The sequence below is a fragment of the Lentinula edodes genome, assembly GCF_021015755.1.
Source record: "Lentinula edodes strain Le(Bin) 0899 ss11 chromosome Unknown C8R40scaffold_15, whole genome shotgun sequence".
Classification (NCBI taxonomy): Eukaryota; Fungi; Basidiomycota; class Agaricomycetes; order Agaricales; family Omphalotaceae; genus Lentinula; species Lentinula edodes.
In genome coordinates, this window is record NW_025764321.1 from 609,689 (window position 1) to 626,833 (window position 17,145).

The 17,145-nt window shown below is 48.8% G+C and overlaps 2 protein-coding genes across 2 annotated transcripts; one reads left to right on the forward strand and one right to left on the reverse strand.

Moving 5' to 3' along the window:
* Positions 1-115: 115 nt before the first annotated feature.
* C8R40DRAFT_1102006 (rab-GTPase-TBC domain-containing protein) lies at positions 116-3,543 on the forward strand. Its single transcript, XM_046227975.1, has 5 exons — positions 116-447; positions 502-2,524; positions 2,582-2,882; positions 2,937-3,116; positions 3,168-3,543. The coding sequence occupies exons 1-5, from the start codon at positions 204-206 to the stop codon at positions 3,258-3,260; spliced, it is 2,841 nt and encodes a 946-aa protein (XP_046087043.1). The 5' UTR covers positions 116-203; the 3' UTR covers positions 3,261-3,543.
* A 723-nt stretch (positions 3,544-4,266) lies between these two features.
* On the reverse strand, positions 4,267-10,334 carry C8R40DRAFT_1069132 (uncharacterized protein; the record flags this gene model as incomplete). The annotated part of the gene is made up of 21 exons (XM_046226081.1): positions 4,267-4,364; positions 4,418-4,555; positions 4,735-4,872; positions 4,928-5,566; positions 5,617-5,644; positions 5,684-5,802; positions 5,899-6,195; positions 6,248-6,269; positions 6,321-6,405; positions 6,605-6,767; positions 6,895-6,954; positions 7,144-7,393; positions 7,475-8,022; positions 8,079-8,142; positions 8,193-8,249; positions 8,409-8,724; positions 8,770-8,780; positions 8,884-9,067; positions 9,157-9,706; positions 9,761-9,824; positions 9,876-10,334. 21 exons carry the CDS (start codon positions 10,332-10,334, stop codon positions 4,267-4,269), a joined length of 4,290 nt encoding a protein of 1,429 aa, XP_046087044.1.
* Between the last annotated feature and the right edge of the window lie 6,811 nt (positions 10,335-17,145).

The following is a 17,145-nucleotide window of genomic DNA, read 5'->3' on the forward strand; positions in this document are numbered from 1 at the left end:
CAGGAGGAACAGTAAGTATAATGCCTTGTGTTTAGTATCACTAACTTCGAAGTTTCAAGCAAAACTGAATAACCAAATAATCTGTACTAATTTTCCAATAACTTTTTGAAAATTTTTTGGAATATTATTGAGAGCAATTACAAATTTGATAATTCCAGTTAATAAGCCCAATTAGCGAGATTTTGAATAATTACCAAATATTAATGCCAAATTTGCCGGAGGAGGTTTTCCTGATGGATGGCGTTTCTGTACGGTCAGGCCGATCAATCAGGTCCGTACGGACGACGCACACTACCCACACAGCGACTACCACATACACGATCAACACTGTGAGTTCTTCTGCTGCTGGTTTTTCGGCGGTATCATCTCCCGTGTTGCCAGCTCCACCACAGCTGTCCATGAACACGAGTTTAGAGACATCCACTACGACATCTTCTACAACACTAGGTACGAATACGAATACGAAATCGATTTTTTCGGAAGAATCACCGACGCTTCCAGCTCCAGGGCCACCAGTTCAAGGCTCTTCACTCCGTGCGATCGCTAATGCTACTCGAGTCATGTCTTCCGATCCATCTTCGATTCTCAGTGATCCTGGAGAGACAGGACCATTGATTAAATCGTTGGCAATGGATCTCATACGGAATGCAAGGGAAGAGGGTGTGGTGTTCAGGGAATCTCGTCCTGCGCGTACGAAAGGTCAAAAGTTGAAGACAAATAATATCCACCCAATTATGGAAGGTGTAAATTCCCCAATTATATCTGACGCCAGCGCAGCTTCGTTTGCATCATTTAGCACCGATGGTGATAATGCAAGTAATGCGATTCCGCATACTAGTGATGCAGCGAAGAAGCTTTCTCGTGCGCTTGGGCTCGGCTCTGCATTGGAGGTAAATTCTAAACCGACTCGCGGCGGCGGGTTCAAAAATACGGTCAGTTCCATTGTCCCTCTACCTTCACCTTCCATATTCGGTGGGTTTTCCTGGCAAAGTACGACACGACCTCGGAAAGGAGGACCTGCTTCAGCATCCAGTAACACTCCTGGAGGGACTAGTTCTGCTGGAGCTATTGATGACACAACCTCAGGGGGTAACAACAAATCTTCTGCGCAGGACGGTGGTATCAGTGCCGTTTCGCCCGTCTCTAGCGGGGGGAAAAATCGAATACCCAATGCCCCCTCAGTCCCACTAGAGTCTATCATCCCAGCTATTGCTAAGCCTCCAACACAGTACCTCTCGCGTACCTACACTCCACTGACATCGAGGAATTTTCGATTCGACATCAATACTATTAATAATGCTCATACTAGCATTGTCAGTCCTGGACCTGGGGGTGCTCCTGCTTCAGCAAGAAGGCTTTCATTTCCTCTTCCCCCTAGCACACCCACTGGGTCTTCGTCTCCGTCTGGTTTGGTATTGCTGACAGACCGATATGGGTTCATGTATGATGTGTGTCAGTACGATGTCCTTCTCCTCCTGAGGGCACGTCATTGTAAATGTACTGCTCCCGCTTGCTTAACAGGAGTTAAGATAGCGGATAGGGAAGAGGATAACACGTGGCCTGATTCGGAAGAAGAAGATGAGGATCAAGATGGACAAGCAAAAAAGAGCATTCAGATTGTCAAGGAGGGTTGTGAGTGTAATGGAGATGGCAATGGTCCAGACTCAGACAAAGAACCCAAGACGATCGTATCAAACGAGGGCGATGTTGTAGACGATGGGAAGAGTATCAAGAGCATTGCCACAACGCAGTCATCTCTTGCAGGTTCGAAGAAAGGGTCATTGAAAAACAAGTCCCGTTCATCCTCTCAAAAAGGTCTTCCACATGCAACAAACACCCCTTCTGGCTCCCCCCCAATCCTTATTGCGTCTTCCTTGACCAACTCCGCTGCATCGATCCTTGCTGTCAACGCAGATACTCCGCGTCACGCATGTCCTAACACCGTCCGACGGCTGCTCAATGATCTCACGTCTATACATGACCAGCGGCAGGAAGCTCAGAGAAAAGACTGGGACGCGTTTGTTAGGCAACGAAGTACCGCTAAAGCACGCTCACAACAGTCACAGGCAATGAAGTCTGCTGCTGGGAATAGTGCTAGTGGAAGTAACGGTGGAGGGGCTGTAAGTAGTGCCGCAGTATTACTTGGGTTGGGTGTGAAATCATATGATGCCGGTGAAGAAGATGAGCTTGATCACAGTGAAGGTCTGATTGGCTTTGCTCAATTAGGTTTGCCCGCAAACAAGGAGGAGAGAAAAGAATTTGCGAGGTTGGTGAGGAAGGGTATTCCGTTGGTGTATCGGAGCAAACTGTGGTTGGAGTGCAGTGGTGGGCTGGAAATGCGCGAACCTGGGCTGTTTAGAGACTTGTTGGCAGATGTTGCGAAGGACCTAGCGCAGGGCACTGGTGGTGGTGTTTTAGCAGAAATTGAGAAAGACGTGGGGAGGACGATGCCTTTGAACATGTTCTTCGGTGGAGATGGTCCTGGGGTGGATAAGTTAAGAAGAGTGTTGACTGCATACAGTTGGTGAGTTCCGTAGCACCCTGTCCATGCAATATCTCAAATGCCTTGTTTTCGTCGCAGTCGCAATCCGGCAGTTGGTTATTGTCAAGGCATGAACCTCGTCACCTCAACCCTTCTTCTCGTTCATGCTGACGAAGAAGAAGCTTTTTGGGTACTTTGTGCGTTAGTGGAGCGTATTCTTCCAGAGGAATTTTTCTCTCCGTCCTTGCTTCCCTCCAGAGCTTGTCCTCTTGTTCTACTAGATTACGTACAGGAGTACACGCCCAAGCTCTCTGCACATCTCAACAACCTTGGAGTAGATCTGCCAGCGATCTGCTTTTCTTGGTTCTTATCACTCTTCACGGATTGTCTTCCTATTGAGGTGAACACATTCCACAACTGTCAATCAACTATGTTCTCATCTTTTTATGCGCAGACATTGTTCCGCGTTTGGGATGTCTTTCTAGTCGACGGTCTCGACGTCTTGTTCCGGGTCGCTCTAGCGATTTTACGCTCTAACGAGTCGGAGCTGTTAGCTTGTCAATCCATTCCTGCTGTATATGTTGCGCTAGAGAATCTGCCCACTAGGATGTGGGAGGCTGATAAGCTTCTGCAGGTGGGTTCGCTTTCATATATGTTTTGTCGCTATTGCTGATTTAGTCAATAGTTTGAAGCTGATCTCAGGAGCTCTGTCCTGCATACTGACCTCGTGCAAAAGAGGGAAACACACGTCACTTCTCTTAAGCAATTGCTATCATAAACGCTGCACTCGTCTGTCCAGTATATATCAGGTATGTATAGTCGAAAGCAAAGAGACTGCTTTGTAAAATGGCTTCACTAGTCGGACGATCTCAACATATTTTTTTAAATAATGAGTCTGAGTGCTGTAGAATATCCCAATATTTACGGTGTAATGGATGAATTCTTTGGTCCCCGGTCACTAGTATAATTAACAAGGTATTCGCGGGTGAAGCTTGGGTGAAGGCTGAGTGAAGCTAGCCAATACCAAGCTTTTTGGCGCCCAAAAACAAGGCGAAGGCGCTTGACTTTGAACGGCTTTGAACTAGTGTACCCCTGCGGGGACCTACACCTTGCTTGGTCACATTTTACAAGTGTTATTCCCACAGCATAAGTACTCCATACATGAAAACTGCAAAATAAGTTCTTTTCGACACATTGAAGAGAAGCATTATTATTCTCCTATGCTCATATTAAAGAATATGTTACTGCTTCTGAACATTTCCAACCATTTCCTCAACTCAGGCAACTGCACTGACTTGATCTGCTCCCCAGGAATGGCCAAGTGTGCAACTAGTGCCAAGAAGGAAAGCAGAGGCGATGGAGTGCAGGCAACCAGTCTAAGGACAGGGATTAGTGGACATACAAGGAATGGGAACATTTACAGCACAGTCATCAAGAATGTATTTTTTGATGCAAGAGACACTGGCATCCTAAGTGGGAAAGTCATAACTGGGCCAAAAGGTGGAGTGCTCCATTTCAAGAGCAATATACCGAGACCAACATAGAAGGCAGGAGTGGGTGTATGATGAAATTAAAAATGGCATTCAAATTTAAGAACTAGTTGTCCCCGCCGGGGACACAAACCTTGCTTGAGGCGTACAGGTAATCTCACGTGCAAATCGTACCTTTCAGCGTTCAAGCACAGTACATATATTATCGAAGCTGCTCTATCACAACGCAACCCGACTACAAGTGGTTCAAACCACACGAACATACATTATCGATAAAAATAGACGACTCGGTCCTCAGTCTTTCACCTGGCCCGCGGTCCTTGCCACCTTAGAAGGCCCTGCTTTGGCATTCTGTGTACTAGCACGCCGTTTGCCGTTGGTGTTAACCGGCTCTGCTCGCAAAACGGTTGGTCAGCGTTCAGTCACATTCGAACTGTACACACACCTTTCAACGGCTGTCCCTCTTCCTCAAAGGTGAATGAGGTAACCTTTCCAACTGCCTTCGACCTCTCACCCACGACCTCAGATCCCGGCTGCGTCACCGGGTAAGTATCTACTTGTTGTACAGACGAGACCGCGCCCACTGTAAATTTTAGTTACGGGCGTAGTTAGTACATGGAATGGGATGATAGTAATCTCCAACCTTGCGCTGGTTCAGGTCCAACTGCGCTCTGAGGACACACTTCGTTGAGGTCGCAAGTACGCCGAGGATCACCTTACGAACTGTGAGTGGAGAGCCTTCTCGCAATGAGCATCACGTACCGTCTGTATTTGCGCCAAAGGACGTAGGTGTTTTGGGCTGAACCGGAAGCTTATCAGTGGCATCCGCAGCACTTGATTGTTCGATATCCTTAACCGCGACAGGTGGAGGAACACCACAAGCAGTTGCAGTTGAACCATCTTCATTCCCGAGTTAGCCTCGGTGTCCATCGTGGAAGAGAAAAGATCAACATACCAGTACTACCAGTTCGTTCCATCATCATAGACCCCGTCGCGCACTCCACAGTACTGTGTTCATCCCTCGCGTTCTTCTGGTCGGCATTGGGGGTGTTGTACACCATAGGCTGACGGCCTGCGACGTGCATTTGCCCACCACGATCATAGTACTCTGCAGCCAATGGGTACTCCGGCAACCCGTCCAGACGACGTCGAGGCACGTGCTCAATAACTTTCCTGTTCAAAAGTGGCAAGGTGACAGGCAGAGCCAAACCATCACCCCCAGTACTCGCCGTTGATCCGACACTGTAATCACGGCGTTCGGTCGGTATCATCCAAGTGGGCGCAGGCAGAGGGGAAATCGGCTGCCACGCTACAGGAAGCGTTGTAGGAGCCAGGGCGTCGGACCTAGAAAGGATGACGATGTTGACCAGATCGGCGGCAAACCCAGTTGGTTTGGCCTTGTTCCACCTCCAAGACTTCAGGTTAAACGAAGCCAGTACAGTAGCACCAGTCAGAGCACTCTGCACATCTACTTCAGGAATAAGACGCCCAGTATGATCCCTGACATCCAGCCTGGTTAAGAAACAGTCATTTGCGACTTCCAACCATTGCACATCATCCTTCTCGTCAGCAGGAGCAACATCCATGATACGGGCTAAAAACAAGTACTTAGACAGATAGCAGCTATTGCAACACGTTACTAACAATCTTTTGGTTGTCCCGCTTGTAAGTTCTACACGCGTTGTCAGTAGTTGTCACCCGAGTGACGAACAAAGTCATACCGCAAACACATAGCTGCCAACACGTAGAACGGGACTTGCAGATTCCGCAGTACCCTTTTGCCACAAATGCTCAGAGGGCCCTCCTCTAGTTTGAAGGTTAACCAGGTGACTGAGCTTCAACACAGCTGTTGCATAGTCAGTTGCAAAAATCTCTGAGAGACCGCATCAGAAACGACTTTGAACAGTGAACAGACAACCCACGCACTGTCTTTCGGGGCAGTAAGGCACAAAGTGCGGCGAATGCTACGGAGCTTGAAGCTCTTATTCTCCTTTCGCCTTCCACCCAGGATACCTGTATAATTACCGTATGTGTATACCTTGGCCACGATCTCCAAAGTAACCGGTGATGCACAACCATTGACTGCAGGACCGGTCCAACGGTGCATGCCATCATCTTCAACCCACGCCCCATGGCCGGGTGCAACGTTCAAGTCACTGCCAAGGTAAGTGTCCCGACCATGCAAATTGGAACGGAGCAAAGCAAGAGCGGAACGATCCATTACTGTAGAAAGTAGGCATTACAACGACGGCTGAAAGATTGATGAATGACTTACTGTGGACACACAGTGCTGCAGTCTACAGTGTCTGTGTACGAAACGTCGTTAAACGCAAGCAATTCACACTCACCTTTATACTGAAGGGGGTGACTGCATGTTGACCCGAAATACCTGCATTGTGCACGGTACGAAGTGGCCGCCGCTGTAAGAGGTGTCTAAACAGATGGGGTGTACAGCGGATAGTCAGAGGGGTCATTCACCGCAGCATGATCGAACAAACGGCGACCGTCATTTGCCAATATGCGTACAATAGCAGTAGTTAGTGGCCGCCATGTACAGTCTCGGCCCAGATTATTCGAAGGAAAGACCAAGACACACACCGCTAAAAACTAAGTTCCAACCTAAAAAATACACCCGAGTGTGCCACGGCCACCATTGACAGGAACAGCTTCAAAAGGAACAGGAACGCCTACACGTTGAATCCGGTTGTGCGCGATTGGAAGTGGCCGCCCGTTTGAAGGGGGTGTACAGCGGGCACACACGGCGCTGATGAACAGGTGTGTGATCGAACTGAGAGCTACCGTCAATTGCCAATGTGAGAACAATCGTTGGCATTAGTGGCCGCCATGTTCCAAAAATCTAGTCTGAAGCTAAATAATCCACCTGACTGTGCCTTTGGCAGCAACCGATGTAAAAGCACTGACACCCGGCGTACGAGTAGAACCGGTAACGCTGAGCTTGAGAGCTGGGCGCCGGCCATGGACCTAATGTGATGGAACGGTTTGATGCAGACATGAAAAAAAAGTCATGTATCATTCGAGAGGCAAAGAAGATGAAAGAACGACACATGTATAGTCAACAGGCGCGAGTAAATAGTCTCTCCTGCACATTACAGAATAGTAAGCCACATACATACCACAGACGCAGAACCGATTAGGTTGTACACTGCCCACTACTATCAACCACATCCAAGGCAAAGAGGGTCTTGCTCGGAGAAGAGGTTCTGATCACGACAGAGAGACAACGTGTCGAGGGGTTGCGGTATGTGCGCAGAGCACGTAAAAACGAATCACGGTGTTGCAACCTCAGTCGTTTTGAATATGGGGTGCAGAGGGTGACCTCGACTTTCGTCAGGGACGTAAAACAGAGCAAGATAGTCGAATAAAAATTAAAAGCATGGTTCGGGGCGACGGGTTGGGAAGACTGCAAAGGCGTCAAAAAAACCTAACATATAAGCAAAGCTATACGCACAGTAACTGCCGATTCACAATCCAGAAAACTCACATTCAACACAGCCAGCCCCGGTACATAGTCACTGATTGTTTGCAATTCGTGTGAATCGTAACCAATAGGACTTGGCAGACGCAGTTCACGCAACCAGTAGCACGTCTGCAATACTTGACATGCCACATCTCTGAACAGTAAGACAGCCGTGGGGCCAGTCAAGGTCAACACCGTAAGCTTCGTGCTTAACGCAGTAGCAACAACCACAGCTGAATCCGAAGTGCCGATGAAAGAGTGCACATTTGTCAACACGCTTCCAGCTCGAATCAGGTCAACCAGCTGACCCTCATTAGAAATACCACAATAACCAAGTGTAGTAATCGCGGGGTGTCGCCTGAAGAAGGCCGTAAGTGAGATATCACCATAAATTTCACCAAATACAAAACAGGTTAGGAATGGGAAGTTGATTGTTTCACTATCAAAAACCATTTGTATTTCGCGGACGTCCTCATCGCTGACCACGGGTGGAATATTGAGTTCCAGTGATTTGAGATTTTGAAGTCGAGATGGGAGCACCGCGATGAGGTTGGTGATAACGGAATATGAAGCTGATCCATTAATGGGTCAGTTGGACTCTGATACAATAGAGAAGCATTAAGCCTACGCGGGTTGTCTGCCTGTGTCCAATCCAATGTGATACTCTCCGTGGTATGTGACAGCAAGTTAAGCTAATCACAGAATGAGTGAATTTCAGGCAGACTACAAACCTGCAACCCACCTCGTTCGACATAGGCGCATTGTGAAGACTGACGGTACCCGGCACACTCAGAGGGCACTGCAGAACAAGGTGGCGGACGAATAGCGAAGTAGGAACATAGTCCTCACACAAGTCAAAAACACCATAGGTTTCCGAGGTGTACGAGAATAAGTCAAGGGTGCGATGAGAGTTGTTGTGTTCGACGTTAAAGAGGGCCCCTTTCAATGATCGACGCACGATTTCCTCCTCGTCATCAGCAGACACAGTTATTTCCCTAACAAAAGACACAGGACTCTGTCCCATTATTTGAGACAGAAGGAGAGCATTGGAAGCCAATGTCGGTAGACCTAAAGTATGAACAGTGCGGTAAAGAGTTGGAGTGGCAACAGCAGCAAAGTGTTTGCAGCTCAGGCTGAATGAGCACAATGCTGCTTTGTCGTCTGCGAGGTATGAAGTTACGCCGGCCAGAATCTCATTCGGGAATGTTGCCAAGTTGGTCGACATGATGGTGGGGAACGAAGTAAGCACTTTGGCGCACATTCCCACGGAAAGACTTTAAGGTAGCAGTAGCTGTACATAGTAATACACAGATACAAACATCGCCTTTCCCTAAACCCATGCACATTTATGAGAAGAAACTGAGCCTGAGTGACTGATAATCGTCCGCCGTTAATGTCTCAGGTCTATTGCAGCCATTTTCCCCACCGCTCACCCAAGAAAAAACAGCCAAAGACCCAGCATCTGTCGTAAATGGGGAGTAAACACGGATTGACTGCAGTGGGCTGGGAATCGGCAACGAAGACAAGCCCACTTGAACGGCATCACGTATTTCGGTAGCATCACCCGAGGTCATAATCACTAGTGTTTTGAGATTGGGTAGGTTGTACAGCAAGACACTGAATACGTTAATTCGTCGGCCGGCCTGCAGATTGAAAGTGAATTCGAGAAATGCAAAATAGTGCGAACATATACACGCCATGCACACCACTGATGCGACAGAGAAAAGGAAAGATGTTGAAGGCCTGGTGCTGCAGTTGCCAATGTCTCAATATGCCGAAACAGAAAACCACCGCGAGTGAGGAGTCGCAATGTGACAACTGAACGAGACAGCGATGTGGAATTGATAAGGTCGTGCCATTGAATAGCAGATGGTCGTTGACCTCGAATGACGACTGAACTCAATTGAGAAGCAGGGTAGCTCAGCAGGTGACTAACAGCACAGACACCTCCCTCGAAATGTTGGAGGTCAGGCACATCGGGACCACAGATGAGCCCACGATACATGCGAGCGACATAGATGAATGAATGTAGCGTGCGATGACGAGCAACAAAGTTGGAAGGTTCGAAGACACCCCTGCAGTCACTGAAGAAGAACAGGTTGAGCTCGATGAAGACAAAATCATCGGAATCTAAGAGCTTCTGCAACCGTTGGTGCGGGTGTTCGACAAACTTTTGGTCAAGTTTCAGTAGGAGGCAGTGCAGGTTACGCGCAACGTATGCGGTATGTTGCAACAATTTCGCCACTGTCGCATAATCTACTGCTCATCTAGGAGTTAGCTAATCCTCGTCAGCTGTAAGAAAAAACGCACCAGGTCGTTTTACAGCTTGTAGGTCCAGCGAAAAAGAGGTCAGGAACTTTGAAGTCAACTCAGCCTAAACGATGCACCATAAACATGAACAATGTAATTATGTCTAGATTCTCACCATCAGGCGACCCGAAAGCCGACGATCCACAGAACCCGAGGCACAAGACAAAGAAATCTGTCCAATATTCATCAAAGAATTTGGGATTGTCGAAGGAAGGATGTCGCCGATGGACAGATCTGGACTAACAAGTGTAAGGCTCCTAATGGCCTTGTCGTTGTTGTACTTGGCTAGATTGACCATGGCACGTCGGAGCAAAACAACAGAGGCAGGGGAAATTGTCGGGAGTACAAACACAACCTCTTCGACCATTGCACATGGATGAGGTGCGTGAGTATGTTGTCCAATCCACGAATCCGCGGCCAATGCGTACAGCATGTTGCAGTCAACCGATACGTACAAGAGAGGTTGCAATGTAGTATGTAATGTGCGAGAAGTGTTTCCAAGATGTACCAACGTCTTGCGACCCTCACCAAACTCGGCGACAAGTGAAAGGATGTCGGCGCCCAACTGTTCCATGATAGAGGACGTGATTTGCAAGTCAAGATGCGGCGTCACAGGAAACAGGTGAGGTGCTAGATACGAAGCCAGGGTGATACTTGTGGGGGTTAATCGAATAGCATGACCCGAATTCAACTGTCAGTACAAGTAATTGCAGGACTGAGGAACCCACAACGGCCGCCCCCCTGATAGCTAAGACCAAACCCCAAGTTTTTGGAGACAATCGGGACACCAGGACGCCATTTCAGCGGAACTTAACGAACCGGGTTAGTCACAGACGTATTAGGGGCGGTGGATGCGTACATACAATGCGATCATGTAAGCTGTACAAGATGGTGAGCATGCTATGTGATTGCAACTGTGTTAAGATCATGTACACCGTGTAACCGTGCCAAAGTCACAAGGTGTCTAAGTGCGGAAGACGAGTGGGACAGTAGTGAAGTTATTAACAACACCGCCGTTACGCCGTTAGTCCCCGGAGAGCGAGAGTAGAGAGAGAGGAGCTAAGTAGCAGCCAGGTTGGAGCGGCGGTATCGCCGATGACGAGGAGCGAACCTAGAGGACGCCTAAGTCCTAAGGTTATAATAGGGAGTACTCCAAGGCGTTGAGCCTGAAGACTTAGAGAAGAGTTAAGTTGAGAAGGGAGATCTAAGTTGATCTAAGTTGATAATTAAACTAAGGAACTACAGTAGCGTACAGGCAGTATTTATATCTACGGAGCGGCGCATCGGTGCGGAGCGCCAGACTAACTACTAGGAGCTATACGAGTAGTACCTGCAGGGTAGAGTAAAAGACAATAAGGAGAGACTAGAACGAAAGAGTAAAAGACAATAATGAGAGACTAGGACGAAAGGATATGTGTAGCGAGAAAGAACAATAGGAAGAGATTACAATAAAAGCAGATCTTCGGAATACCGAGCGGCGGAATGGAGGCCCGCGGTATGGACTTGACAGTATCCCCCTCTTAGGCTTGAGCCCTCGAAAGCCATTAATACCGGGAGTTGGTTAGTCACCAAAGAAAAATTTTAAAGGCCGTCAGCATCGGGGATTTGGCCCATCAGTCAGCAGGAAAATTTTTGAAAGCCGTTGGTACCGGGAATTGGCGTTAGTCATCAGTGAAAATTTTCGGTTCACCGTACACCAAGTACAATTCGAAGGAAAATTTTCGCTGGTCCGTGCGCAGTTTTGCCGTATAAAAGGCCCCGAGTTTCGCCGATAAGACCCAAGTTTCCAAAATCTTCTAAGTCAAAAGATGTCCGCTAGCCGCACCACCACTACCACCGTTACTTCTGCTACTACCGCTGGGCCTTCGAGGTCCCGAACGACAAATCCGCCACCCGCCGACACTGTAGACAACGACGAGGAGGAGTTGGAAGAAGACGATGATGAGGCCATCCGGCGGGCGGAGGAGAAGGTCCGCAGGATGAAGGCGAGAGAAGCGGCGGCGGCGGCGAAAAAGAAGGCCGAGGAAGAGGCAGCTAGGAAAGCTGCTGAGGAGGCGCAGAGGCAGAAGGAGGCGGCAGCGCGGGAGTTAGAGGAACGTCGGAGGGTAATGGCGGCAATGATGACGATGAAGACGACGATGAGCGAGTTCCCTGCGAACGATGCAGGAACAAGAAGATCCCTTGCCAGATGCAGGCTGGCAAGAGGAGTTCAATTATTTGCAAACCCTGTCACGACGCTAAGGTCAGATGCTCGTACTCCGGGCGGCCTTCGACGGTGAAGCGAGAGGGGGGAGGACAACCGATCGGCGAGCGCCTGGCGATCTTGGAGAGCCAGATGGCTCAGCTGCTGGCAGACAACCGGCAGCTTCGAGAGGGCCAGTTGAAGGACAACACCTACAACCGCCATATCAACTGCAAGTTGGACTGGTTGATGACGGACGCCGCGAGAAGGAGGAAAACACCACCGGAGATGCCGGAACCAGGACCTTCGCGGCTGCCGAAGAAGAGGAGAAGGGCCGTGGATAGTGAGGAGGAAGAAGAGGATAGGAGGATGGGAGAAGAAGAGGATGGAGAAGGAGAGGAGGAGGTAGAGGAAGAGGGAGAACCGGCGCCGAAGAAGGCCCGGTCGGAGAAAGGGAAGGAGAGAGCGGAGTAGAGTAACATCGGACATCGGACATCGGCCTTCGGCCATCTTCTTGTACTCTTCTTGTTGCCCTGCCTTCGTTATATAATTTTGTTTTTTGGACTTTGTATATATAAAAAAATGTTAACTCGATTTTGAAATCGGAAAGCGAATGGGCCGCGAAGCGGCGTAAGAAGTAATTAGTACGAAGTGTAATTAGTCTAAGTGTGAAAGAAATATAAGTGAAATAGTAGATAGAAGGAGAATGTAAGCAATTAAGAGAAAGAGATAAACACTCAATTTGCTATCATCGTGTTTATCCTCTAAACGCACAAAGTAGACTTCGGCGGAGCGCGGCGAAAAAGGGAAATGGAATAAAATGATTTTTTGTGATCAAGGTCCAGGTTTGTGAGGGTATCGGGCGTGGAACGCCGGTACAAGTTCGTCAGCATGTAATTCATCAGCAGCAACCCAAGAGAACTCATCATCAGTACCTTCGTAACCGGCCCACCGAATGTAATAACGTAGAGGACAACGTTTATACCTTCTGTCCAGCTTGGAGTCGAGGATTTCGGCAACGTTGTACTCCTCTTCACCATCAACTTCAATTGGAGGTGGAGGAGATTGAGTACGATTCGGGAACGGGTTCGGCGTAACCGGCTCCAGCTGTGAGACGTGGAATACCGGGTGAATTCGGCGAAGATAGTCTGGGAGCTTGAGCTCATAAGACAAAGTACCAGGTCGACTGATGACCTTGAAAGGGCCAAGATATTTTTCTGAGAATTTTTCAGTAGGACGGGTAGAACGAATGTGCTTAGCAAGAACGAATACTTCGGAGCCGATCGGGAACTCCGGGTGCGAGATTCTTTTTCTGTCAGCTTGTTCCTTGTAACGAGACTGAGCTAAAAGGATTTCCTCTCGAAGGAAGACGTGGAGTTCATCGAGATTGACGACGAAGTCTCTGGCTAGATCAGACTTCATGTCGACCTCGGGCCGAACGGTGATATTTGGGTGGTATCCTTTGTTAGCAAAGAATGGAGTAATACCAGTGGAAGCATTGGGAGCGTTGTTATAGGCGAACTCGGCGATCGGAAGTAAAGGCGACCAGTCATCTTGTTGGTAGGAACAATAGATCCTGATGTACTGTTCGAGAGTCTGATTGACACGCTCAGTTTGCCCATCGGCTTCCGGATGGTATCCAGAGGTATAGTGAAGTTCCATGGAGAGCGCTTTACCGAGAGCCCGGAAGAACGCCGAAACAAATTCGGAACCACGATCGGAAGTAACATGATTAGGAACACCATGCTTAGAGAAAACGTGAATAACAAAAAGCTCAGCTAGATGTTCGGAAGTAATGGTGTCGTGAGTTGGAATAAATATAGCCTGTTTGGAAGATCGATCCACGACGACGAGGATAGCTGTATAGCCATTCGACATTGGCAGTTGCTCAATGAAGTCCATAGAGATGGAGTCCCAGGGTCGGACCGGAACCGGCAAAGGTTTCAACAAGCCGTAAGGCCGGTGACGGCGGGGCTTATTGCGACCACAGATAGTGCAAGAGGTAACGTAGTCACGAACAAAGTCTCTGACCTTGGGCCAGGTGTATTGACGACGTACAGCTTCTAGAGTGCGGTTCTGGCCGAAATGGCCGGAGAGTGGATGATCATGGAAATAACGAAGGACTTGAAGGCGAAGGTCGCCGTGATTCGGAACATAAATACGGTCGTCAAGGCATAGTAGCTTGTCGCTACCTAAGCTCCAACGTTCATTGGAAGGATCTTTAGCAAGTTCCAGACCAGCAACGGAGCTCGGGTCGGCGGGAAGGGCGAGGATGATGGCTTGGTGTAGGGCTTCGATATCCATGATAATCGAGGCTCGTAAAACCGGGCCTTCCAAGAAGGTAGCTCGAAGAGACGCAGTGAGTTGTTCGTTAGTAAATATAGGACAGAAGTTATGAGGGTTCACTTGGGCGTAGCCGATATCCCCCTCTTTAGGGTAGACGTCCCAGCGTCTAGTTATCGAGTCGGGTTTCTCGCCGAGTTTCCCCGGCCGGAAGCGAATGACCATATTAAATTGGTGTAAAAATTCTGACCATCGGACCTGTCGGCGTGTAAGAACCTTGGTAGTAGAGAAATACTCAAGATTCTTGTGATCGGTGACGACGTCCACCGGATCACCCGAGCCTTCCAGATAGTGATGCCAAGCTTTAAAGGCCTCGAAGATGGCCAGTAGCTCTTTGTCGTGGGTATCGCAGTTGAGTTCCGCCGCATGAAGCGTTCTGGAAAGGAAGGCTAGAGGATGAATTTCACCGTCAGCATATTGGATGGAAAGAATAGCCGCAATGGCGTAATCGGAAGCGTCGGTTTCCACGATAAGTGGGCGATTCGGCTCCCAATGGGCCAGTATTGGCGCAGAAGTGAAAGCGATTTTGAGATTTTCGAAGGCCTCTTGACAGCTGCTGTCCCAGATCCAGGAAGCGCCTTTTCGGGTAAGCCGAGTCATCGGCACAACAATATCACTGTAATTATAAATAAAACGACGATAGAAGTTTGCAAAACCCAAGAAGGACTGAATGTCCTTAACCTTCCTCGGGACCGGCCACTCTAGAACTGTTTGAACTTTCTCCTTGGACATAGTCAATCCGTCGGGAGAAAGAATATAACCCAAATACTCAACAGTATCCATATTGAATTCGCACTTGTCGGGGTTGGCGTAAAGCCGATGTTTCCGTATCCGCCGAAGAACTTCCTTAACGTGTTCTCGGTGTTCTTCTGGCGTATCAGAGTAGATTAGAATATCGTCAAGATAGACGATGACACAAACATCGAGCATGTCAGAGAAGATGTCATTAACAAACCGCTGGAAAGCCGCAGGGGCGTTCGTAAGGCCGAACGGCATGACCTTCCATTCGTAAGAGCCGTAGCGGGTCCGAAAGGTGGTTTTCCATTCGTCACCTTCAGCGATTCTGACTAGATGATAAGCGTGAGCGAGATCCAATTTGGTGTATATTTTAGCTCTTTTCGGAGCGTCGAGGAGGTCTGATATGAGTGGGAGTGGGTAACGATCCTTTTTGGTGATACGATTGAGTCCACGGAAATCGACGCAAAGGCGTAGTTTGCCGTCTTTCTTCGGGACAAAAAGGACCGGAGCGCCGTGAGGAGAGGATGATGGGGTGATGGCACCAGTAGCCAGCTGTTTGTCAATAAAGTCTTTAAGGGCGACTAGCTCCTTTTCAGACAAAGGGTAAATACGGCTGAGAGGCGGCGAAGCGCCCTCTTCCAAGTCAATCTTCAAGTCGTAAGGTCTATGTTCAGGGAGTGAATCTGCAGCAATCTCGTCGAAGACATCTGCAAACTCTGCGTACTCTTCTGGGATAGAAGGATGGAGTGGAGGGACAGTAGGAGTGGTGGAAGAGCGATCGGCGGCGCGGGCCGCGACCTCTGAGTGGATAGCACGAAGTAGAATGGGTTCCATACCAGCGTCCTTGCAAGCCCTGTTAAAGACTGCAGCACTGACAAGTGCAATGTCGACCTCGGAGTTTCCAGTTGAGCAGCGAATTGAGAGACCGTAGGATAAGAATAGATGGGTTCAAAGGGGAATTTGGACGAAAGGGGCTTGGCCCGTGAAGTCCAAGAGCGGCAGCGAGAGCGAGAGCGAGGTGAGTCCCCAGGAGGGGTCTCCTGAATTGTCGGTGAAACCGACGGCGAAAGTTCCGGTAGCGGAACAGCGACCTTTGCATCAACGGGGTTGATGGCAGAAGGCACAGACGTCTGTGGAGAATCAAGGTGTGAAGTGTTACGGAACGTAATGTTTCGAGATGCCCAGTCAATCAACGGATTGTAGCGGGATAAGAAACTGTAACCTAGTACTGCTTTACAAGATGAATCTAAATGTGTAACATAAAAGGGTAAGAGGAGCAGCTCGCCGGAAGGGAACCGAACGGCGATATTCGCCATGTCGGTAATGGGTTTAGAAGATAATGAACCATCAAAAAGACGAAGATTAACAGGAGAGATTTTGGTCGTAGGAATAGAATTTTGTGAAACATAACGAGTATCGATGAAAGAGTCAGTAGAACCAGAGTCAACAAGAGTAGGAAATTTGAGAAGAGCAGAAATAGGTTCGGCCGGCGCAGCCGAATCGGATAAAGGAAATTCAGTAGTCAATGATATTACAAGAGATCGTTCAATAGAAGAAAGAGCGGACGCGTTGAGATATAACTCCCCAGGTGAGGTACGAACCTGATCAACGCAGCTCCCGTTTCGTACCGGGGAACAAGAGCTGCGGACTAGTTTTCCGATTCCTCTTCAACAACCTCAACGGTTGCTTCGGGGGTTTCTTCAACCTCGGCAGCACGGCCCTTCGATTCTCGGGCCTTTCGCTTATTGCAGTCAGCAATCTGATGCTTACCACCGCAGAAGAGACAAAGGTTGTTCTTCATCCTTCTTTCCTTCTCGGAGGGAAGGACTTTCCCATCTGCACCAAGATGGTTGAACGCGGGGCGCTGACCGCCGGATTGGCCGGAATTCGAAGAATTCTGGGGCTTACCATTGTTGTTAGGCTTACCACCAGAGAAGGGTTTAGGCTTCGGCGTGAACGGCGCCGAAGAGCCAGAAGGCTGAGAATTGTTATGCTGGTTAGAAGAACCAGTCTTGAAGTCCGAGGAACCCTTCTTCGGGTTCCGAGCAACAAAAGGCTTACCAGCCTCATGCTTTCTAGTTTCCTCGCGTTTCCAATAATGATTGTCAATACGAAGAACTTC